This window comes from Vicugna pacos, chromosome 18 (assembly GCF_048564905.1).
Source record: "Vicugna pacos chromosome 18, VicPac4, whole genome shotgun sequence".
NCBI classification, from domain to species: Eukaryota; Metazoa; Chordata; class Mammalia; order Artiodactyla; family Camelidae; genus Vicugna; species Vicugna pacos.
In genome coordinates this window covers 40,981,695-41,005,187 of record NC_133004.1, presented here as the reverse complement: position 1 = coordinate 41,005,187, position 23,493 = coordinate 40,981,695, and the positions used below count along the sequence as shown (strand labels likewise).

Below are 23,493 nucleotides of genomic sequence, written 5' to 3'. Positions count from 1 at the left end.
GGGCCCTGCTGCAGGGCTCTGGAGTCAGAGGGGTGGAGTGGGCCTGGGCACGCACTCAGGCTCTGACCAGCTTCCTGGTCGCCTGCATGATCCTCTCTGGGCTCTGCCATCTTAACAGCCAAAGGAGGGACCAGACGAGGAGAGCCTTTCAAGCTGGGAGAGGGGGAAAGTTGAAGACTAAGGACACAGGGCTAAGAGGGAAGGCAGCAGGAGACACCAGGGCAGGTGAGGGGCTGTTATATCAGGCAGGGTGCCTTCTCAGCATTGGACCTTCTTGGCAGAGTGGGAGCAATGCACAGTTTTTGGGGATCCCCACTACCGCACATTTGATGGCCTCAGCTACCGCTTTGAAGGACACATGACCTACACGCTAGTCAAGACCATGGATGTGCTCCCCGATGGGGTGGAGCCCGTAGTTGTGGAGGGACGCAACAAGGTGTACCCGTCCTTCAAGCCGGTCTTCCTGCATGAAGTCATTGTGAATGTCTACGGCTACACAGTCCAGCTCCAGGATGAACTGGAGATTGTGGTAAGAGCTGGGGCAGGCCAGGAGGGTCTGGGGAGGCAGACCTGGCCACAGAGGCCACCTGGAGCAGGTGAAGCCAGGACTTGTGTTTCCTGGGAAGTTTCTGGCAGAGGCTGCCTGGTTGTAGAAGGCACCTTCTTCACTTGGTGGGTGGTTGTGCAGAGAGGGGCAGTGGGATTACAGACAAGGTGGGAGAGAGGCAGGGGGAGACCGAAGGAAAGATCATGCAGTGGTGCAGCGTGGAGGTGGAGTCGGGATGAAGAAGTACCAGGGGCATCCTCCCTGCCAGTTTTTCAGCAAGAAAGGGGCTGGGGCTTCAAGCGGAGCGGAACTCAGGTTGGCCTCTGCCACTGGGAATAAGGGAGCTTCCTGGCGTAGCTTGTTCCCCGGGATGAAGGCAGGGAGAGGCACCGAGATGTGCAAGGGGGCAGAGGCTGAAGCGGCAGAGAGCCAGGTTGCTTCAGGACGCCCCTCGGCTCCTGTCTGCCTTCTCCAGGTCAATGGTCAGAAGATGGCCATCCCCTACAAGCCCAATGACCATCTGTCGATCTTCTTGCGGAGCCATCGTCTGTATCTGATCACAGACTTTGAGATGGTCATCAGCTTCAATGACAGGCACAACGCAGGTAGCTGAGGGTGGAGAGTAGAGGGGAGAAGGAATGGCCCTGGGATGGGGGCAGGAGAACCACATCTCATCTGGGCCTGGGGTGGTGAGAGGACCCCTGCCTGGGAGGGCGGCCCCAGCTCCAGGGGAGGACCCAGGAAGGGTGGCAAGTGATGAGGTGGGCAGTCTCACTTCCAGACGCCCCTTCCTCCTGCAGTGATCTCCCTGCCCATCACCTACCAGAGGCTGGTGCTCGGCCTGTGCGGCAACTTCGACAAAAACAAGAGGAATGACTTTGTGCTGCCTGACGGCACCCTCACCCAGAACCTCCTCCTCTTCGGCAACAGCTGGGAGGTAAAGAAGACTAAGGGAGGAGGCCTCGCCCGCTTCTCAAGGTGAGAGGGTGGGGGCTCTGAGCAGGGAGGCCCGGGCCCTAGGGAGAGGAGACACTGCCCACTGTCTGTCCACACCCCGCTCACCCTGTATCCTCAGCAGGAGGAGGAACCCCGAGGGCCAGGCCCTGGACAGACTCACCTGATTCATCTAATTCCATCATGTCTTTCCTCCCCCGCTGAAGGCGCGGCCCCTGCCTCGTGGGTCCCAGTCCCTGCCCATGCCCTCCCCTTCAGCCCCTCCCCAGTTCTTCCTAAGTTTGCAGGCCTCCCGGGCCTTACCTGGCCCTTCACGCTCTCTGCCCCAGGGCCATAGGAGAGGAGGAAGAGGAAAAAGAGTCAGGCTTTCATGTGTCTGAATGCAGCCCGGAGCAGCTGGAGCTCATCAACAACACCCAGGCGTGCGGGGTGCTGGTGGACCCCCAGGGCCCCTTTGCTGCCTGTCACCAGATGGTGGCCCCAGGGCCCTTCCATGAGTGAGTTGGGGACCCAGGACATGAGGGATGGCCTTTCTCCAGGTCCTGCAGCCTGTTCTCTGATCGGCTCTTTCTCTGTTTGGCTCAAGTCTTTCTCCGTGGCTTGGGTACCTTGTCTCTCTCTCTCTCTCTCACACACACACACACACACACACACACACACACAACCGGCTGGAGTTTCCAAGACTGGATTTCCTTGCTGACAGCCCCCTACTGTCCCTGCCATCCCCCCAGGCATTGTGTGTCTGATCTGTGTGCCGCCTGGGACCCCAAAGAGCAAGAGGAGCTGCGCTGCCAGGTCCTCAGTGGCTACGCCATCATCTGCCAGGAGGCGGGTGCCTCCCTGGCCGGCTGGCGGGACCACACCCACTGTGGTGAGGCCCTGACCTTCCCCCACAGCTGGCTGCTCACCTTCTGGGCTATTTCCACCCTCTGCTCAGCTCTGAGCCCCCACCGTTGACCCCTCCTCCGCATCCTGTCTTCGTTCCCCCAGCCCTCAGCTCTCCCCACGTCAGTGTCCTGGCCCCTTCTCTGCCCTCACCTGGAAGCCTCACCCTGACTCCCGCCACCCTCTCCCGCTCCTTCGCCCACTTCCCGTAGTGGCTACTCCCCCCCGCATTAATGTCACAGACAAAAAGCCACGCAAAACCAGCCCACTCCTCTGCTTCCCTGCGGATACCAGGCTCTGGGCTCTGTGGGGTGGCCGCCTTCCCCATCCCTGCGGGGCCAGCCCCAGCCCACCACCTTCTGACTGCGACTCTGTCCCCTCAGCCTTGCAGTGTCCGGCCAATACTGTCTATCAGAGCTGCATGAGCCCCTGCCCAGCCTCCTGTGCCAGCCTGGTGGTCCCTGGGGACTGCGATGGCCCCTGTGTGGAGGGATGTGCCAGCCTCCCGGGCTACGCCTACAGTGGTGCCCGGAGCCTTCCCCTGTCCCGCTGTGGCTGCACCGACAAGGGCATCTACTATCAGGTCTGGGCCGGCAGTGCGAGGCCCTGGGGGTGGAGGTGCGAAAGGACAGTCAGATGCGGGAGGGAAACCAGACCTCCCCCACCCGGCCCTTCTCCCTCTCCAGCAGGGTGACAGCTTCGTGACCGAGGACTGCTCTCAGCGCTGCACCTGCACCAGCTCGGGGGTCCTTCTGTGTGAGCCTCTCAGCTGCAGCACTGGGGAGATCTGCACCCTGGGGAACCTCACTCGTGGCTGCTTTCGAGGTGAGCCTGGACCACCCCTTGGCTTCAAGCTGTCCTCTTACCCTGGGCAGGGGGCAGGGGTCCCTGGACTGAGGACCATCCCTCCCAGTCCTATGCCTGGGACTCCACCCCATCAACATCAGGAAGTTCATGCCATTTCATCCCTCTTTCGCTCTCTCTTTTTCGGAAGGTGTAGAGAGAATGGACCTGCCTTCCCTGAGCATCTGCTCTCTGCCGGGCACTGTGCTGGGCCCTTTCCCAGCATTAGCTTCCCAGGATCCCCTTTAGTCCTTACTCAGCACTTGGGGGTTAGCGTAGCCTCCCCATTTTATCAGTAATGAAAACAGAGCTCAGAGAGGGCAAGCGACTTCCCTAGAGCCCAGGGCTCCTGAATGTATAGCCAGGATTGGAAGCCTGGCCAGAGGACCCCGACCAGCCTCCGTCAGCCCCTGCTTTCTCCTCTGACTATGGGTGTCCTCGCAGAACTCCCTCCCACCGCCCTCCATCCTTGCAGACAGCCCATGTCTACAGAACCCCTGCCAGAATGACGGGCGGTGCCAGGAGCAGGGAACCCACTTCATCTGTGAGTGTGAATTTGGTTACGGGGGAGACCTCTGCTCAGAGCCTCGGGACGTGCTGCCCCGCAAAAAACCAGGCAAGAACTTCATCCGAGGCCCTGTATCCTCACCGCTCCTTCCCCACCCACGACAGCTGCAGAATTATTCCATGTATATAATAGTGACCTAACAGATAGCTATTACATATGTGCAGTAGATAACATATTTTCAGTGTCATCTATTACTATGTAAAATATAATAATACATTATTGATCAACATACATGATCCCTAAAGATTAGCAGGACCGGGGCCCTACCCACACACTCTGGAATCTTCCCTCTGAACCTGATTTCTCCACTTCTGTGATCCCAATGCATCACCCTACTGTTATTCCCCACTCTTGTGTCCCTCTAAGCCTCTCCAGTACCTTCTGTTGTTTTTTTTCCACAAGCCTAATTCCCATGAGCCTCTGGGCCAGTGGTTCTCCAACTTTATCCTTATCTCGCGCCTAAGATCGGGGTAGGCCGGGGGTGTCTTGTTTAACATGCTCATTCCGGGACCCACCCCAAGGATTTGGATTCGGTAGGTCTGGAAGGAGCCCAGATATCTATGTTTTTCATAAGCTCCCAGGTGACCGTTGGAAGTGATTCCAGAAGCCCTGGCCAACATAATACCCTCGTCTCTAGGGGACTGGCTGGATGAACGTCCCCCTGAGAGGTTTATGGGAGTTGCGTGTCCAGCAACAGGAGGACAGCGCCAGGGCCTTGAGACCCTTGGGAGCGGCAGCCTCCTAGAAGGAGAACCAGCCACCCAGGGATTTAGGGGGTGGGGTCCCTTCAGGGAGGCAGCCGAGGACTGAAAGGGAGTGTCTCTCCCCTGCCTCTTCCTATCCCATGTCCCTGTTTCTGTTTCCTGCACCCAGAAGCATCCAACTTTGTGGCCATCCTATTGGGAATGCTGGTGCCCGTGGTGGTCATAGTGCCCGCAGTGACCAGGGAGTGCATTTCCAGGAAGCGGCAGAAGAGGAGGTGAGTTGCTGGGGGGCTGGTGGGAGAGAGTAAGCATGGGGAGTGGGTGCCAACCTTCCACCCTTGTGTCTGTTCCCCATGCCCTCAGGAATAAAAGGCAGAGCCAGAACCGAGACAAGCTGGCGGGTCCAGGTGAGCCTTGACCCTGAGACCTCGAGAAAGTTCTTCTCGCTTTCTCCTCAGACTTTGCTCCAGAGCACGCCTTCACCATCGCTGAGTTTTGAGTTGTCCACAAAAAAAAAGAAATAAAATTGTTAATTTTTGAGATGTGAATTTCCACATGATTCTGGTAGAGGAGGGGTCTGTGAGGTGGGTCTTGAGGGGAGAAATAGGGAGACTGGTGTTTGGAGGCTGAGGGCTGGGTGCCTCCCACAATGTCCAAAGGGGTGGGGAACTGAGGTCTGAGGAGGTAAGGGGCTGTCTGTCCCTTAGACAAAGCCACGTGAGGGTGGGCCATCTACCTTCTGGTTTCGGGGATACAGGAGAAAGGACTTGACCCCAGGAATCCTAGTTCTTAAAGGACCTGGCCTCAGAGCTCCCCACCAGGGGTAGTGAAGGGTGACCCTGAGGAGAGGATTTACATTTCTAACAATGAGATTAATCTCTGGGCAGAGGCTAAGGATGGAGAATGTGGCTTTGTCCAAAAGGTGAACGGGCCTGTGACCCTCTGGGGAGGTCCCCACCTTTTGCACGTGTCCATTTCCCAAAAGGGCCTTGGAGTTACTATGGTAACAGAGGAGGGGGGTCTGAGGGCCAGCTTGTGAGGAGTTTTGAGCCCCATCCTATTAAGAGTGACCAGCTCACCTCAGCCAAAGGCCACAGTGCAAACATTCCCACCCTGAGCCCCGTGCCTCGTGCCTCCCACCAGGCAGGTCCTTGCTTGGGGAGGGGCTGGGCCATCCTGCTTGAGCTCTAAGAAGAAAAGGAAGGCTACCAACTGGGGGGTCAGGATGTGGGACCCCACGGGACAGGGGACGCCAAAGTAGGCCAGACACTGTGTTCTAGAAAGGAATCCTTATTCTGTGCTAGCCTCCAAGAAAACCCCGGCAGCCGCCTTCACGCAAAGAAGGGAGACCCCAGGTGGTTGGGGAAAAGGCCCCAAGAAGGGAGGGGTGCCCCTTGGCGGGGGGAGCAGCTCACAATCTGGAACTGGGCATCCCGGGGCTCCCAGCTGCATGCCTGCCCACCCCCCCAGCTCCCTTCACCTGATCCTTGACCCTTTGCCTCTCTATTCTTTTGTGCCCTGCGCCCTCCATTTCTGCTCCTCCCCTCACCCAGCTAAGGTCACCTTATCTAGCCTGGATGTCTGGTTGGCAGGGGAAGGGGTTGGCCTAGACCAGCATTCTCCGGATAGACCTCCTCCTTCCAGAAGGGAACCCATACTCCCTCCGCCCTCGGCAGGACCAAGTCCTTCTCATCCCCTTTTGGGGGTACAAAACATGGGTCGTATGTATTTGAAGGAGGGGACAGAGGATTCCAGAGTATTAGAGACTCCAGAAGATGGTTGTAGAGGCCGGAAATCGGGACAGGATCACTGCTGGAGGCTCCCTGGGCTGGGAGGGGCAGAGATTATGACTTGAGGTCCTGTAGTGACCCCAACACGACAACAGGGGGCAACTGAGATGTAGAAATGGCAAGGCTGCGCCAGCTTGACAAAGCTGACCTGGTCCAGGCCTGCCCCTGCAGGTGTACCGGAGGGTGGGCAGACTGGGAGCAAAGAAGGAAACCAAAGACGGTGAGAAAGACAACAGGCGAACTGACCCCATCCTCATCTTCCTGTTTGGAAAGAAGTTAGGGGAAGACATTCAGGTGGTTTCCCCTCCCTTCCCAAGAGGCTGGGAGAACCTGCCTGGGCAGCATCTTGAAAGGGGGAATTGTCCTCCCACCCAGCCCAGCGTGCACACGTGTGTGTGTGTGTGTGTGTGTGTGTGTGTGTGTGTGTACACATGGGGGGTCCACATCTTCCCCTCCAGCCTCTGCCCTTCCCCTACAGCCAGTGCAGACACTCCCGCCCATTGCCTCTAAACCAACCCCAACATCTGGCCCACATCTGCCTTCTTCATCGACTGGACCTCCGCCCCAGCCAGTGCCCCCCTCCCCCCTCAGGGGGCTATAGGGCAGGGCTCTGAGCTCAAGACCTCCTTGCCTTACCGAGCCCCCTGCCAGGGCTAGGGAACCAGGGCAGGGGAGGGAGAGGGCAGCCCCACCCCGGAGGTGCCCCAGGCTCTTGGCAGAGCCATCTGGAGCCTTTAGAAGCAGCTGCCAATGACTCATCTCCCACTGCCCCTACCCCACCACCTCAAACACACCCTGGAGCTGGGAACCAAGCACCCAGCCTTCCCACAGCCCCGTCACCAGACCTCGGACCCCTTTCAGTCATTCTGGCTCAAAAGCTCCTCCACACTAGACCCCACCGTCCTCAGAAGGCTAGTCCATCCTCCACCACCCCACTCCCAGTCACCCCAGAGCCAGGACACTTCCCATTTTCTTTTATTTATACAAAACAATTGTTTTAAATATAACTTAAGAACCCCTCCAAGCACCGGTGTCTTGTCTCTAGTTTCCACCACCGCTTGCCCCCCACAACCCCCTCATGGACACAGCCAGGGTGGGGGTTTGGGAGGAGGCAGGGAAATGTCTGGGGCTGTGGCCTGACCAAGGCGCTGTTTTGGAAACAGACACAACGATGGGTCCCTGTTTCAACTTGGGCAAAGGAGGCGATAATGAAACAGGTCCCCTCTAACACAGAAAGGTATGACAAGGACGGTACGAAAACGAAAAAAAAAGGGAGGGGGAAGGAAAAATAAGACCAAAAACAAAAAATAAAACTCAAAAACCTTCAATATGAAGGCAGCAGATGGGGGAGGGGCATTTACAAGGGAAAACTGAGTTCAGTGGAGACAGCAGCAAGGTCGGGACATCCAAGCCCAATGTTGTCACTGGGCCCGGACGCCCCTTCCCGCCTGCGCTGCAGAGCTGCACTCCCGAGCTCGCAGGCTAGTCGCCCTCTTCTCTTTGGTCTGCAGGGCCTCAGCCCTTCAAGGTGAGGAGGGGCACCCGGGGCTCCTAACTGGGGATGGAGAGAGGCTGCGGGGGTGGGGCCCAACCACCCCTGGGCTGCTGGCAGATACAGAGCATCACTTCTCCTCTGGTCACACCCAATCCTGAGGGAAGTGCTCTCCCGCACCCTCGGTTTGGGGTTCCCTACCTGGGGGCATGTGATTTCCACACTCCCATATGGCAGAATCCCCAAATCCTGTCTCTCCAAATTGCCAGCTCCTCACCCCCGTGGGTTCAAAGTGCAATCCTGTGGGGCGCAGGAATGGGGGCCTCTTGGGTCCCCACCAGACTCTGTCCCAGGAAGAAGGGGAGCTGTATTCCCAGCATGGGAATTCCTGCTGCTCCAGAGCTGTGGGGCCAGGAGAGGAGGTGCAGGTCAGTACTGGGGGGCTGGTGCCGCTGACCCGCCTGGGGCTCCAGGCTTGGCCTGGGACTTCATGTGCTGGACACTGGCCAGGATTTTCTTCTGGTGTCCCGCCAGGGTGACTCCGATTCGGAGCAGGTCCCTGGGGAAGAATGGAAAGCTAGGTGAGGCCATGGGGCTCCCAGGGGGTGTGTCTTCCACAGAAACCCTGTCAAAATTTTGGGATTGTCAACCAGTCCTGTGGGGAAGTGGGGCAGACATCAATAGTTGCCGGATAGTTTCCGGAGAATTTAGGAGCCCTGCCACAGTCCCGAGCAGATGCAGTAGTGGGTGGAGCTAGGTACGGGCAGGGGCCAGGCGGCAGGAGGTAAAGGGCTGCAGTATGGATGGATTAAGAAAAAAGAAAAGGCGGGGGATCAGGGGAGGAATGAAAGGGAGAGAAAAGCCCATAAAATGAGGTTGGGGGAAGGGGCTGCACTGACTGTTCTAGCAGAGAAAGACGTCAGAAGGAAAAGGCCAGAAAGAGGAAGAACTGGGTGGGTGGAGAGGAAGGGGAGGGAGGGGACAAAAACAAACTGCCCCCACCTCCCATCCTGATGCCGGGAGACTGAGATAAGGGAAAAAGATGAGGTGAGAGATGGAGGGCAAGAACCCTTGTGTCAGAGAACCCGTGTCAAGGAGAGGCTGGAGGCAGTCAGGGAGGGGGCGCCCAGACCCAGTGAGGCACACTGGCCCGCGACCTGCCTGCCAGAGAGAGGGCCTCCTGGACCCTCTGGGTCTGGATTTCATTCCTTCTACTTCTGTTACTCAAACCTGGGGCAAGAAGAATCCTTGGGAGAGAAACGGGAAGGCAGAAGGTAGGACCAGGGAGAGGCCAACTAGGGAAAAACAGTATTTGTGAGGCGCTGGTATCATAAAACCATTTAACATTAAAGCTGGAAAGGATCTCCAAAACCCAGTCCAACCTTCTCCTTTTATGGGTGGGAAAACATCCAGAGTTGACACATTGTTAATGTGAGAGCAGGGCCTGGAATGCAGATAGATGCACAAAGATAGATACAGATTCTGAGGCGGAGTGAGATGGCCCAGGGCTGAGATGGTACACATCTCGGCGGGGTGAGGCGGGCACAGCTGGCCTGGAAGATTCCCCGGGGCTCTCAGCCCCAGCAGCTGTTACTGCTTTGGGTGGGAGGAGCTCCAGAAAATAGAGTTGGCACCGGGAGTTGACCCCAAAGCCCCCTGCTGAAATTGTGGGCCTGATTCTGGTCCCCAGGCACCCCCTACCCTCTACCTCCAGCTCCTGCCACAACTTACTCAGTGGAGATCTGGCTGACTAGCTCAAAGGAGCCAAACCCAGCGGCTGCAAAACTTTCTTCGTATCTTCCCATCTTGATGGCTCGAAGCCACTCACCCACAGAGCCAAAAGCTGAGTAGTGAGGCTGCCGCTGATCCAGGAGGGGGTGCGAGGCCCTGGGAGGCAGGGATGGGGAGGGAGCACTGAGAACCAGTCTCAGTGGTTCTCAGTGTGTGGACGGATATAGACCCCAGGATTGGAGAGCTGGACAGGGGCCATCCCACATACCACCAAAGGGATGGATCCTTCTGTGGGGGAGGGAGGGTCTCAGGGGGTGACAGAGTGCAGGAAACAGGGCCTGCTCTCTGGGGTCCTCACCCTCCATTCTCCCTGGCCACGATTTTGAGGCTGGCAGGGTTCCGGATCATCTTGTCCAGGGCGCTGACCACCTGGGGGAAGCGGGGCCGCGCATTCCGGTCTTTCTGCCAACAGTCCAGCATGAGCTGATGCAGGGAGGTGGGGCAGTCTGGGGGCGGGGGCAGCCGGTAGTCCTGTTCAATGGCGTTGATCACCTGGAATGACAGGTGGAAGCACTGGGTGAGGACGTCTGGGGAAAATGAAGCTGCCAAAGGACCCCAAGGAAATGGCAACTTGACAGATGCTGGGATGGGTGCTACAGCCCCCCAGAATGGCAAATCTGGGGGTCATTCTGGCCAGGGCCGAGGCTGGCTGTGGTTCTACATCTCAGAAGCTCTTGAGCTATAATCCAGACAGGTAACTTCCCAACCCTGCCCTCCATGTCTGTGCCCTGTGACCAGATATGCTGTATCAGACTCTCAGGTACAGAGAGGACCCCTGGAGGACCCCGCAGTGATGAGCTCTGTGGGAACCCCACCCCACCCCGTATCTCAGGTGAGAGGACATTCCAGGAAAGCTTGGTGGAACCAGGGGACACTTACATCCTGATTGCTCATATCCCAGTATGGCCGTTCCCCAAAAGACATGACCTCCCACATCACGATCCCGTAGCTCCAGGCATCACTGGCAGATGTGAACTTCCGGAAGGCAATGGCCTCAGGGGCTGTCCATCGGATGGGAATCTTTCCTCCCTAAAGATGGGGGGAGGAAGAGGTGAGCTGAGGGACTCACAGGACCCAGGCATTCTGCCCCCTACCTCTGCCTTTCCCCCTAGCTCAGGCTTGCTTCCTTTCTGGGACCTAAACACCCACCTTCCCAACTCTGTTCTTTTTCTAAGTTCCTTCCGTGGTCTTCTCCTATCTCCTGTCCTGGGCCAGCACTGTCAATCCCTCAGCCTCCCACCTTTCCAACCTGCCCTGCCCACCTGGCCCTAAGTACCTCGTTCCTAGGCCTGTCCCCCAGCCTCACCAGAGAGCTTGTGTAAGTGGGATCAGAAGAGTTTTCCTCCAGGAATCGGGAGAGGCCAAAGTCTGAAACCTTGCAGACAAGGTTGCTGTTGACCAGAATGTTGCGGGCGGCCAGGTCTCGGTGGACATAGCTCATCTCAGCCAGGTACCGCATGCCCGAGGCGATGCCCCGTAACATGCCCACGAGCTGGATAACGGTGAACTGCCCATCGTTCAGCTGGAGAAGGACAAGGGGAAGGGCCGTGGCTAGGGCAGCTCACCCACCATCCCAGGTAAGCCCCCCTCCTTTCTTTTACCCTGAGTTCTCTCAGCTCTTGCTAAATATCATGACACAAAGCTTACAACTGTTACTATTTCAAATATAGGCATTCAGTCTCTCTTAGTTAGATTATAAGGAGATATTTTAAGATTTTCTTCCTTTTAACCTGTACAAGGCAATATTCAACAAATGCTTTTTTGGGGGGGTAATTAAGTTTACTTACTAGTTCTATTTTTAGAGGAGATGCTGGGGATCGTACCCAGGACCTTGTGTATGCTAAGCATGTGCTCTACCATTTGAGCCATATCGTCCCCCCTTCAACAAATGCTTTTGATCTAATATGTTCTTTTTATTTGACAGCAGCAGAGTGCTGACGGTTACGAGTGTGCTCTGAAGCTATCTGTCTACAGGTGGAGATGCCTGCGTTTGTGCTAATTCAGCTGTAATCTCGCTTGGTCCAAACCTCTTGGACCGACCGCATGTAGGATGCAAGAGAATAGTGAGGAATCAGCTGTGATCAGTGACCACAGCACCAACACAAAGATAAAGCCTGACCTTGACCTTTACAGAGTTTGCTCTCACCAGGTAGGCCAACCAGCCATGAACGGTTCACTAAGCCCATCTTTTGGGCTCAGCTAGCAGGCAGGGGACCCTTGACAGCCCTGCAGGGCCAGCGACACAGAGTCCAGACACGAATTCTGAATCCATCCTCCAAGCCTGCACCTGCCCCAGGCCTCACATCTCAATGGAAACACCACTTACAGATGCTCAGGGCACAGATCTCAGAGTCTCCGTGATTCCCCTATGGCTCACAGTCCGTCAGCAAGTTCTGCCGGCCGTGCCTCCCAAACATATCCCCAGTCCAACCACTTCTCCACTCCCACTGCAGCGCCCCCGCCTGGATGACTGCAGGTCTCCTCAGGGGCTCCGGGCTTCTGCTTCTGCCCCCCAGCCCCCATCACAGGGATCTCCTTAAATCATCTCTCTCTCCTGATGCAATCCTCCCAAAGGCTTGCCTTCAAACTTCTACTCAAATCCAAATTTCTAAGGCCACAAGGCCCAGCCACCTCCATCGTGAGCCACTATCACTTCTCTGCTGACCTGGTTCAGCTCCACCGGCCTTTCACCTTCTGGAACATGCTGGGTTCCTGCCCACTCTGGGTCTCTACTCTCTGCCCCAAACACCCCACCCCCTCCCCGCCCCGCATCTTCTATGGCTGGCTCTTTCTTATCTACCCAGATGTCATCTCTTCTAAAACAGACCCTCCTCCCCTTTCTGGCAACTGAAATGGGTACTCCTGTATCCACAAGGCAGGGTCAGGCTGTCACGGCACGACTTTGGGGTCTGCTGCAGCATCCCTCATGCTGGGAGCCAGGTAGCTTGCGTCTCCTGATGCGGGGCCGTGTGAAGTACACAGCACCCTGACGTAGGCATTTCATTTTGAACTTATCACGGTATCAGATACAGTTTCTCTTACAGGAAATAGAGAAACAAGCTCAATGACCCCACAGGGAGAATCCGATAAATCCAGAAGACAAGACACTCAAGTGGACAAGTGGCTCAGCCCTTCAGCAAATCAGTACCACGACAAGGGGCCGTTCTGGAGGTAGAAGAGGCTCAAAACGATAGGTGCAGGGGGAGGAGATATCTCAGTAGTAGACAACATGCTTTGTGCGCACGAGGCCCTGGGTTCAATCCCCAGTTACTAAAAATAAATAAATAAACCTAATTACCCTCCCCCAAATCAAAAAATAAAAAACTGTACCAAAAAACCCAAAAAACAGCCACCAGCTGCAATGCTTGATCCTGAGTTGGATCCTGGTTCAGGTAAACCTGCAGGAAGGGACACTTTGGGGACAACTAGAGAAACAGAGTATCAAGTGGGCGTGAGGTGACCCCAAGGAACTGTTGTAATTCTGTTAAATGCAGTGTTATTTTGCCATGAAGAAAAAGTTTCGGTTTTTCATAAAAGACGTATAATAAAGTTTAACGTCGTTAAAGTCGCAAAAATAAGCTCTTCCCACCTCATCCCCAAACACTTCTATGATCCTGTTTGATTTTTCTCACATCTAAAATTTTGCTTACGTTTTATAAAAGCTCCTTCGGCCTTGTTAATTTTCCATCTCCCCCATCATACCATCAGCTCACCAAAAGCAGAGACGGTCACGCTCTGTTCCCGAGGCCCAGGGCAGTGGCTGATGCACAGTCACAAGGAGGCACTGAGCAAATATTTGTCACAAGGACAAATGAGGTCAGCCGGCTCCACAGAGAGGCCAGTACCAGGACTCAACCGTCTGCCCCGGGTTCGGAGCTCCGTGGCTCGCTGGGGGCCGGGGGCGCTCACCCGCAGGAAGGAGTCCAGGGCGCCGTTCTCCATGAACTCCGTGAGGATCATGACTGGCACGCTGTTGGTAACCACGCCCTCCAGGCGGATGATGTTGGGGTGCTCGAACTGGCCCATGATGGAGGCCTCGCTCAGGAACTCCCGCCGCTGCCGCTCCGTGTAGCCGCCCTTCAGCGTCTTGATGGCCACACAGCTCTCCTTCTTCCCGGGGGCCTTGAGCCGCCCCCGGCACACCTCCCCAAACTCGCCTTCAGGAAGGGGGGCTGAGGGTTAGCTCTGCTGCCCCCGGGTCTGGCCCCAACATCCCTCCCACCCCCCTCCCCCTCCCAGGCACCCAGGCACTTTCCTCTCACCTGCACCAATCACCTCTTCAATCTTGACATAGGAGACATCGATCTCTTTTGCAAATTCCCTCACAGCCTCGTTAGGGTCTTCATAAGTGAACGGGTCAATGTAGACCTTAGTACCTGAGGAACCACACAAGGCCCATTAGCCAATAAGTAATTCCCACTGCACTCAGATGCCCTGGTTCTGGGTGCATACTCTCGCCCCAGCCCCGTGGCTTTCAGGATGGGCCTACTCACCGTGCCCGATGAGATACTGTCCGTGTTTGTCCGAGTATTCAGCTTCTCTCCCGTTGCTCTGCTTCCTGCAGCCGATGGGAAAAAAAGGTCCACTGAGTCCCACATCTCCGTGTCCCCAAAGAGAAAGGATGGGAAGGGAGGAGCGGGAATTGGAGATGATTGATTCCAAGTGAAAATGGGCTCCAGGGGCATGGAAGGAGCCTTGCCCTGGACCAAGAGAGTGGGTGGCCAGCGACACAGGGATCACAAGGGCTTCCAGGTGCCCAGAGCCCTCACCTGAGGCAGAGAACAGCAATGACAACGACCACAAGGACCAGCACCACGCCCACCACTGCCGTGCCTGCAATCAGGGCCAGCTGCTCCCGCCAGCTCTCATTCTCTGTGGGAGAAAAACTGGTGATCAGGAGACCCCCATGGGCCTGTGAGCTCAGCTCAGGCCCCTCAGGGCAAGGGAAGAAGCTTCCCAGCCTTATGACTGCCAGAGCAGGTTGGATTTTGTCCTGTTCTAAATACTGGTCACCACAAAAAGTCCCATTTGAACAAAAGGTCCTAAAGACTACAAAAAAAGGTTCAGAGCCAAAAAGTGGAAACTACCCAAATGTCCATCAATGGATGAATGGATAAATAAGATGTGCTATAAGCCATCCGATAGGGTATTTCTCGGCTGTGGGAAGGAACGAAGTCCTGATACGTTCTACAACATGGGTGAACCTTGGAAACATTATGCCGTGTGAAAGGAGCAGCCAGTCACAATGCGTGACTGCATTTCTATGAAATGTCCAGAACAGGCAAACCTATAGAGACAGAAAGTAGACAAGTGTCTGCCAGGGGCTGGGGGGCCGATGGAAAGGATATAAGCATCTCTTTTCAGGGTGCTGAAATGTTCCAAAGTTAATTCTTGTGATGGCTGCACAACTCTGTAAATATATTCAAAGCCAATGAATTATACATTTTAAATGGTAAATCATAGGGTATATGAATTATATCTCAATAAGACTCTTAAAAAAAGTAAAAGGTTTAGAAAACCATTGGGCCAGCATATAAAAACTAACAGGGTGTCACTTCATTTAATCCTTGGAACCCGGTGGGAGAGGCCTCATCTTCCATCTTTTGCATGAGAAATCTTGGACTCAGGGGTCAAGGTTTTGCTGAAGGTCACGCAGCTGGAAAGTGGCTGAGCAGCTCTTCACAGCCAGCTGTTGGCTTTGGTTTCCACATCCTCACACCAGGCCATAAGTGTCTCGTGGTTGACAGTCATGGGGATGTGACTCTGGGGGTCCTGAGGGTAGACGCAAGGCCCAGTGCAGGGCAGCACTCCTGCCCGCGTTCTGCCCCTAGGCTCACCGTCCAGCTGGGTCTGGCTGTGGTGCTCCTGGCCGAAGGGCCCGTAGCCGGCCTCGGAGCGGGCCCGCACCTGGACCAGGTAGCTGGCTCCCCGCTTCAGTCCCCGCAGTTCTGCCCGGTTCTCCGACGTCTTCAGGAACCTCACACTGCTGGGGCCCTCTGCACCCTGTTCGGGAAGGGAAGGGGCTGGCTATAAGCCAGGGCCCCCAGATTCCACTGCTCTTCCCATTTTCCCCCTGCCCCGGGCCTCCATCACTAGCATCTCAGTCCTGAGTGGCAGGTGAGACCTTTGGGCTCACTTACATATACACCGTGCTATGTGTTCTGTACTTGTTATATCGTTTAATCCTTGCAGCAATTCTGTGGGGTAGGTTCCCTTACCTTAACTATTTTACGATGGGGACAGTGAGCTCAGAGAGGCCGAGGGGTTGAAACAAGGTCACATAGCTAGTATGTAGCTGATGCCTGCCACTTGGGTGTCGCGCGGCCCCTAGAATAGGTCCCACTGCCCATCCCCACCCCCAAGGCAGGGCCTGGTCTCACCTTCTCATGGTACTTGACCTCGTAGTCCAGCACTGCCCCGCTCGGTGCCCGGGGAACAGCCCATGCCAGGCTCAAGCTGCTGGGTGATGACCGAGTCACCCGGATGTCAGACACTGGGGGTGGCACTGCAAGACATACACGTTGGGGCCCTTGAGTGTGGTGGGTCCCTTGTCTTTCCCAGCTCTTCCTCCACTGGCCACACTTGTCTTCTAATGGTTTCAGGAATTCCTCCCAGCTCTCTCTGCCCTGTCCTCAACTCTCCAGCTCACCTTTGCATCTTTTCAATTCTCTTTCTGACTCTTGCCCCAAAGGCTTTGACCTGCTATATTTCCTGGGGAGCCTACTCCCTAGCCACTACTTTTCCTCCTTCAGGCCTTTACACTGCCCCCATCCCTCGCTGGCCCTTCCCACCACCATCTGTCCCACCCCACCATGGGCTGTCCCCAGCCACCAGTCTCACCCTCACGGTCAGTGGTGACGTTCACGGCCTCAAACGGGACTGGTCCACTGGCTAAGGAGGACACCCCATTCAAGGCGGTGACCTCAAAGGTATAGGTGAAGTCAGGACGCAGCCCACGAATCGCCACCCAGGGCTCCACCAGGTCCCGGGGGCCAGGATCGAAGGTCAGGTCTCCTCCGCAGGGCGTGCAGGAGCCCCCGGGGCGGCACTCCCGGCAACGGAGAGCGTAGGTGAGGTCCTCCCGGCCACCTGACTCGAGGGGGGCACTCCACTCCAGGCGCAGGGAGGAGCCGTTCAGGCGGGGAACCACGCTTCTCGGAGCAGATGGAGGGGCTGTGGGAGACCAGGGCGTCAGGCAGAGGTGGACCAAATGGCCAGTGGAGAGGCAGTGGGACAGACAGGCAGCCACACTGACCCCTTGTCTTGGCGGGGCACCAGGCCAGGGTCAAGAGGAGGAAGGCATGGGAGGATGGGGGCTGGGATTGGGGTCCACGCCAGGGGTCATCGGTCACTTACTGGTACAGGGTGCACCCCGGGGGTCTGTGCGGGCCCGAAAGTACCCGATGCGGCACTGGCAGATCGGTGAGCCAATGGTGTTGGAGTGGCTGTTGGCTGGGCATGGCTGGCAAGACCCCTCCCCGGACAGGGGCTTGAAGGTACCCTGAGCACAGGCTGAGAGAAAGAAAGCATCTATCAAAAACTTGCATCAGAGACACTCAACGGCTATTAAAGTTGCATGTGGTGCACGGGGGGAGCAGAGGGAGATCAGAAATGTCACCTCTGAGAGGATAAGACCTCCCTCCAGAGAAAGGTCTGTCCCCCATCCCCAGAGCAGCCTGGTGAAACCCAGACCCCCACTCAGAATAATGATCTTAAATGCACATCCCAAAAAACACAGATTACCAAGAAAACCAAGTAAGTGAAAATACAAGGATCAAAACAAAGAAAAGTTTACAGTATCGCAATGTTTGTGTTTCTCTATCAAGGAGATACAGCAGTAGGGCTAATGGCCAATGAAATACTGAAGCCACGATGAGCAAAAAACACATTTTGACATTCTTGCATCAGCTCTAACAGGCTATGAAGACACCCAGGATTTGAATGGGGCCCAAGTCTCAGGTCTGGCTCAGGACCGCTGGGGCTGTGACTCCTCTGTAGAAGGCATGGCGAGTTCCAGGTGGAGATGAGTGAAAAGAAAAAGCCATGTTTTCCTCCGTTGAAGTTCACAGATCCCCTATACTCCACCTACAACACCCAGGTTAAGAGTCTCTGTTCTGAGGGAGGAGGGTATAGCTCAGTGGTAGAGTGCATTAACATTCAGGAGGTCCTGGGTTCAATACCCATTACCTCCCTTGAAGTATATAAATAAATCAGCCTAAAAAAAAAGAAAAAAAATCTCTGTTCTGAGAAACAGCTAAGTGAGAATTCAGCATCAGTAAATTAGAGGAAATCATGAATCAGAATAGAGACCGGGATGCCCTCGTCCTCTGAGCCCAACAAGGTCCCCCAACCCTGAGGACAGTCCCACATGCCAGGACAGCCTCCCATGTCCAGAAAGGAATAGGACATGGTTAGGAGGATGCCCATGGATATGAGGGAGAGCTCAGAACTGTGCTGGGGGGGCCTGAAAACACACCTTCCAGTAACTGAGGGCCTGGGAGAGCCAAGAATGTCTAAAACGGAAATTTAAGAAGTGGGTCCAAGGGCAGAGCACTGGATCCCCCCCGCATAGGGATGGGCAAATTTGTGGGGGAGGTGCCAGCCCTCACCTCGGCATCTAGTATTCCCCTCAGCGGCTTCAAACCCCTGAGCACAGCTGCAGCCTGTGACCGGCTGCTCGGCCCACTGGCCATCCTCCCGGCAGTAGAGGCTGGGGCTGGGGCCCCGGCCGGGCACAGCATCGGCCACGCAGCTCCCCGCCACGGGCACCACAAGCTCGCGGGGCACGGTCTCCGGGAAGCGGGTGAGGTTCACGGTCAGCTGGGCACACTTCTTGTAGAAGAGGTGCAGGGACAGCAGGGCCATGCAGGCACCCTGGTCCTGGAAGGCCAGGTAGAAGCCGGCCTTGGTGAGCGGGCCTAGACGCAGCGTCTTGATGTTCACCTTGCCGGTCGCCTCGGCCCCGGGCCGCTTCCGGGTCAGGTGCTCAGCGGCCACGGTGTCCACCTGTCAAGAACGGGGAAGAGAGTCACTGATGCTGTCCTCGACTCCCTAAGGACCCTACTGGACTGTATTTTCCCCAGCTCACCCCCTCTTGGACCTGCTCAGTTCCTGTTCCAGAACCTTCTCTCCACCTCTCCCGACATGCACTTTCCTGCCGGCCTCAACACTGTCCATTAACACTCACTGAGCTCCTACGATGTATCTGGCCTCTGTCCTGCACCCCCTTTCCGTGCACTCATTCATCCTACAGACACTTATCAACACCTACTCTATGCCAGGCCCTGGACTCAGTGCCGAGGAAACAGAAATGAAGGAAACAGTGATAAGTTAAAAGTATGCTGAGTGCTGCGGCAGGCGGGAGCCCAGGGCAGGGCGCATCAGGGTAGACCTCAGAGCTAGAACTTAGAAGACAAGTAGGAGCTGAGTAGGAGAAGCAGAGAAAAGGCATTTCAGGGCGAGGCATCAGCTGATGCAAATGTGGGAGGGGGCTATAAAGGGGCGAGGCTTAGAGAATGGGGAAGTGAAGGGTGGCCCCAGCACACCGGAGGAGAGTGGCTGGTCCATCTAACATTACCCTCTTCCCTCCTCAGACCTGGGCCTCCTGCTTCCAGCACCCGGGCTCCTCCCCGCCATTTCCTCTAGACCACAGGCCGGGCCCGTGGCCCAGCCCCGGGGCGCCTGGGTACCTTGATGTAGGGATTCTCCATCCAGGCTGGCGTGTGGGCCGTGGCCGTGTCTGCATCGCTCTCGAAGTAGAAGACGGTGAAGGTCTCCTTGCAGGAGCGGCCGGCCTGCGGCAGGGAGAGGCACTCGAGCATGGTGAAGCGCAGCGTGGCGTACACGTGGACAGCGCCCCGACGGGGGACCCAGCCCGTGCGCAGCCAGTGGGCCACGCCCGGGGCCCGCTGCATGTCACACACCTCGTAGGTCCGAACGCTGTGCTGCTCCTCATCCAGGCCACTCAGCTCCTCCCACTGTGGGCAGAAGGGCATCAGCCTGGGAGCTGCTGGGTAGGTGAAGGTCAGCGGGGGGGTATTTGCCATAAAGCGACGGTGGCGCAGGGGCTTGAAGAGCAAGGGCTCCGAGGACACCCGCTCCGGCTGCCCTGATGACTGTGGGTGTGGCACAGGGAGCAGGAGCACAGGGGGCCCCCCTCCCTCAGTTTCCCTCCTGAGCCCCAGCTCTCACCTGCCCCTCCTCCTGAGGGAATGTCACCCACTTCAGATCCGCAGTTTCCAATTTTGTGTTCAGTAGGGTTTCTAAGAGACAGACAGACAGGCAGAGTCAGCAAGCATCTGAGGGGAGACACAGATCCCTGGGAGCTGAGACAGACAGGACGGGGAGGGGAAAAAGCCCTGCCCTCTGGGTTGTCCCCACCCCCAGGTTTGAAGCCTCTTTTCTGAGTGCCAGCCCCGCCCCTAACAGCTGGCCGGTCCAGGGCTGACCCTCAGGACTCCCAGATCTCCTCCCAGTGCCCCAAGAAGGGGAGACACAAATGCTGAAAAGGGAAAAGGGCAAATTGCTCAGAAAGGGTTCCACTAGAGCCTAGCCTTGACCCTGACTCCTCAGTGGGCCAAGGGCCACTGGCATGGGGACACCCCTGCTGCCAGGGCCTGCCTTGGCCTCTACAGTCCCTTCCCCAAATCCAAAGTTGCTGCCTCCATTCCCCCCAACTCGACTCTCCTCTTCCAAGTCCCCAACTTCCTTCAGACCAAACACTCCAGCCCTTCAGATCCTTGAAGGTGGTGCTGAGCTCCTGAGGCCCAGCCCTGATCCCCCACCCCTCCCCACCAGCTAGCTGCCCTCAGAGAAGGAAGTGCTGGAAGCCAGGACGCTTGGGTTCCCGCCCTTGGCCCCGGCCTGCAGAGGCCTCACATCTGGATTTGGTTATGGGAAGGAAAAGGGGAGGAGATTTTAGGGGTGTGTGTATGGCGGGGTGAGCACACCTGGCTCAGCTCTGGCCTCAGGGGAGGGGCCTTGGGGGAGGGGCGGGGTCTGGCGGAAGGGGGGATTAGGAGAAACTGCACAGCCCCCTGGTGGAGGAGGGTGGAGGGAGAGTAGGGGAATCCCCTCGGAGGCCAGGACAATGTGGGGGGCGGTAGGGCTGTCCTGGGAGGAGCGGGGAGAGGGTTCCCGGCGGGGGGGGGCAGCAGCACACCTGGGACCAGGTGTCCCCACTTCTGTGAGGGCTGCATAAGAGAAGACAAGGCAGGCAGGTGAGGCAGCCTCCTCCCAGGGACCAGGTGATGTCCACGGAGGGCAAGGGGTGAGGTCTGGGCCTCCATGGGTGGCACGAGACAGCCCAGCATGCTGGGGACAGGATGCCGGGGTTCTGGGAAGGGGTGGATAGAGGCTGCCGTCTCCACCCTCCATTGTTCCAGACTGGATAGTTGTTTTCCTGTCTCCAATTTACACACTGTCTGTTTCGGGCTGTCCTGGGCACTCTGAGCGGTTCACTTTCTCTTATCCTATCTCGGTCTTGCCTGCCTCCTGTTCTCTGATCTGTCACTTCTCTCTCCTCTCTCTCCTGTTCCCTGTCCACCTCCATTTCTCTATCTGTTTCTCCTCTGTTTTCTATCTCCCACCCTTCACCTTCACTGGGGCATAGGGCCTTGGATAAACAACTGAACTCTTGTAAGCCTCAGTCTCCTCATCTGTAAAATGGGTGTAGCGTTGGAACCGTGAAAATATAAAGCACTTAGCATGGGCCTCTGGCTCAGAAAGCATTCAGGTAATAGGAATTAGAAGTGATCCCTGTTCCTCTTTGCATCTTTCTTTCTCTCTGACCACACATCATCCCAGCTGGTTGTCTCCTGGCTCTGCCTTCTTCTCTCCCACAGTTCTTTCCCCTTCTATCTCTGAGCCCATTAAGTCTCCCCTCTTCCCCTATACCCAGCCTTTGATCCCCAGCCCAGAGCAGCACTGCCCAGCCTGGGGAAAAGGGGTTTCTAAATGCCTTTGATTCCTCCTCCTCAGCAGCCCCCCAGCCAACTTCCAAGAGATCCCTTTGATTCCAGGCAGCGAAGTGGGGGGGGGCTCACTGAAAGGAGATTAGGGCCATGGGAGGAGGGTTTATAGGGCTCTTGGCTCCCCCTCTAGGGACTGAGGGAAGGGCAGAGACTCATTGATAAAGTAACATTTGGGGGACGGATGCAGATAAAATAGAAATTGGAGAGAGCAGGAGGTGGTAGTTAGGTTGAGTTTGGGCGACACAAGTGATGTGTAGCTCAGTTTTTGCCCGCCTGTAGGGTTCCAGGAAAGGACACAGGCGGGACTGAGGCAGAGCTGGGGTCTAGACAGCATTTAAAGGGCTGGGGTGCAGCCTGGGGAAACAAGGGAGAGGGCCTCCCTGCAGCAGGGGCCACAGCTTTGGGAGAGATTTGGAGGTTCGAGTGAGCACGGAAAGTGGCCATCCTGACGGTGGTGTGTGGAATTGTAGGATCGAGGTGTGAGTGCTGGGGAACAGGGGGCAGGAGTGGTTTTATGGCCTAGCACAAAGTTCTGCCTTGTCTTCAGTTGTTCCTCCAGAAACGTTTCCTCGTGTTTGGCGGAGGTGGGAAGAGGGACAGAAACTTTGGAGAGAGTTTTGAAGACTGGAGTAGAGAGAAAAGGAAAGGCTGCCAAGGGCGTTTGGAGTCCGGCGTTAAAGAGTTTGGGGAGCCCGGAAAGGGGCATGTCCCGGGACGGAGCTCGACTCCATCTCTTTCCCAAACAAAAGAAAACTCCACTCCCCGCTGGGCCGCCTCCTCCCCGCCCCCCGCCCAGGCTAGCACTATTGGTCCGGAGTCTTCGGGATTGGGGTGCGGGTTACCGGGAGTCAGAGATCGGCCCCTCCGCTCCGAGGCCCATCTTCGGGGGCCCCAGAAGTGGCGAAGTGTCCCCAAGGATACTCACCTTCTAAAGCGGCTGCAAGCGAAGCCCAGCAGAGCAGAGCCCGGAGCTCCATGGCGCCGCCTCACTCTGGTTGGATCCGATCCGAGTTTGGGGGGCGCTAGCCCCCCCAGGTCTGAAGCCCCCCTGAGCGGGTGTATGCCGACTCCCCGCGCGGGACTCTTTTGGGGCCCTCAGCGCGGGCCCATGAAGGCGCGCCTGGCACCCGGTGGCGGAGCCCAGGTGTGGCCCCGCGTCCCCGCCGCGCGCGCAGACGGGCAGGCGGAGGGCGTCCTGGCAGCAGCCTCGCCGGGTGAACGCAGAGCGAGACGTGGCTGGAGTTGGGGTTCCTCCGGGGCCTCGGGGTCCCGCCCCGGCTGGCTGGGGATGGGCCGGCCGCTCGCGGTCTTCCCCCCTCCCTGGAGCGGTGCTACTCGCGCCGCCGGGCGAGTGCGCTCCGCGCGGGCGGGGAGGGTGGGAGCCGGAGCGGGGACGGGAGCGGGAGGGAGGGAGACTGCGGCGCGGGGCCGGGCGGGCTGGGGCTGGGCTGGGACTGGGCCGGGCGGCGCCTCGCCGGGGAGGGAGGGGCACTCGGGGGGCGGGGGGAGTGCCCCACTAGCCCGGGCTCCGCAAGGGGGCCGGGGCGCGCCGATTGGAGCACGCGCTGCTGAATAATTCATGAGGGAAGAGGAGAGGGCCACCGAGCGGAGCTGGTCGGGAAGTTGGGAGAAAGTTTGGAGAAGGGGGAGGGGCGGCGGGCGCGGAGCCCGGGGACCGCCCAGACCTGCACCGTGGCCGTGCGCCCTGGCCCGGACCGCGCGTGTCGGGGCCTGGGCCCAGGGACCCCCTGGGCAGGTCCGAGCCAGGGAGACACCAGGGAGCAGAGGAACACACCCAGCAGCATGGAGGGCCGCACGGACGTGCGCGTAAATGTGCGCCACACACTCGAAGCCCTATCGGATCATACTGCGAACTTCGGATTCTACTCCTCCATGCTTCCACCTCGTTGGCGCAGGGGACCGTATTTGGGGAAAGTTTTTAAGGAT

At 57.2% G+C, this 23,493-nt stretch overlaps 2 protein-coding genes across 6 annotated transcripts in view; one reads left to right on the top strand and one right to left on the bottom strand.

Moving 5' to 3' along the window:
* Window positions 1-5,041, top strand: part of ZAN (zonadhesin) — a 30,637-nt gene extending 25,596 nt beyond the window's left edge. For 3 of the 4 annotated variants that reach the window (XM_072943187.1, XM_072943185.1, XM_072943186.1), the window contains exons 38-47: window positions 282-529; window positions 1,023-1,152; window positions 1,348-1,525; window positions 1,831-1,998; window positions 2,233-2,372; window positions 2,770-2,969; window positions 3,073-3,211; window positions 3,705-3,845; window positions 4,671-4,776; window positions 4,865-5,041. In XM_072943187.1, the coding sequence (XP_072799288.1) occupies window positions 282-529; window positions 1,023-1,152; window positions 1,348-1,525; window positions 1,831-1,998; window positions 2,233-2,372; window positions 2,770-2,969; window positions 3,073-3,211; window positions 3,705-3,845; window positions 4,671-4,776; window positions 4,865-4,919 (1,505 nt within the window). In that variant the 3' untranslated portion in view covers window positions 4,920-5,041. The remainder of the gene's footprint in view (window positions 1-281; window positions 530-1,022; window positions 1,153-1,347; window positions 1,526-1,830; window positions 1,999-2,232; window positions 2,373-2,769; window positions 2,970-3,072; window positions 3,212-3,704; window positions 3,846-4,670; window positions 4,777-4,864) is intronic. The other variant, XM_072943188.1, reaches the window with a different exon arrangement.
* Window positions 5,042-7,250: 2,209 nt separating this feature from the next.
* EPHB4 (EPH receptor B4) lies at window positions 7,251-22,961 on the bottom strand. 2 transcript variants are annotated; one of them, XM_015251968.3, is made up of 17 exons: window positions 22,472-22,961; window positions 19,766-19,836; window positions 19,264-19,551; window positions 18,184-18,580; window positions 16,931-17,086; window positions 16,415-16,747; window positions 15,955-16,079; window positions 15,412-15,601; window positions 14,344-14,446; window positions 14,068-14,132; window positions 13,837-13,950; window positions 13,484-13,731; window positions 10,881-11,096; window positions 10,454-10,603; window positions 9,873-10,066; window positions 9,515-9,670; window positions 7,251-8,342 (listed from the first exon to the last, which is right to left on the bottom strand). In XM_015251968.3, the coding sequence occupies exons 1-17, from the start codon at window positions 22,521-22,523 to the stop codon at window positions 8,213-8,215; spliced, it is 2,988 nt and encodes a 995-aa protein (XP_015107454.1). In that variant the 5' UTR covers window positions 22,524-22,961; the 3' UTR covers window positions 7,251-8,212. The 2 variants fall into 2 exon arrangements, with proteins under 2 accessions (XP_015107454.1, XP_006219206.1); XM_006219144.4 differs by having other exon boundaries at window positions 15,412-15,577.
* Window positions 22,962-23,493: the final 532 nt, after the last annotated feature.

What these genes read in the sequence shown, in the direction of transcription:
- EPHB4 (XM_015251968.3), bottom strand. Translation starts at nt 22,523, where the DNA reads ATGGAGCTCCGGGCTCTGCTCTGCTGGGCTTCGCTTGCAGCCGCTTTA. An exon ending in GGGGAATACTAGATGCCGAG is followed by an intron (nt 17,087 to 18,183) that starts GTGAGGGCTGGC and finishes TCTTTCTCTCAG; the next exon opens with CCTGTGCTCAGGGTACCTTC. An exon ending in CCCTGGACTCCTTCCTGCGG is followed by an intron (nt 11,097 to 13,483) that starts GTGAGCGCCCCC and finishes GTCCTTCTCCAG; the next exon opens with CTGAACGATGGGCAGTTCAC.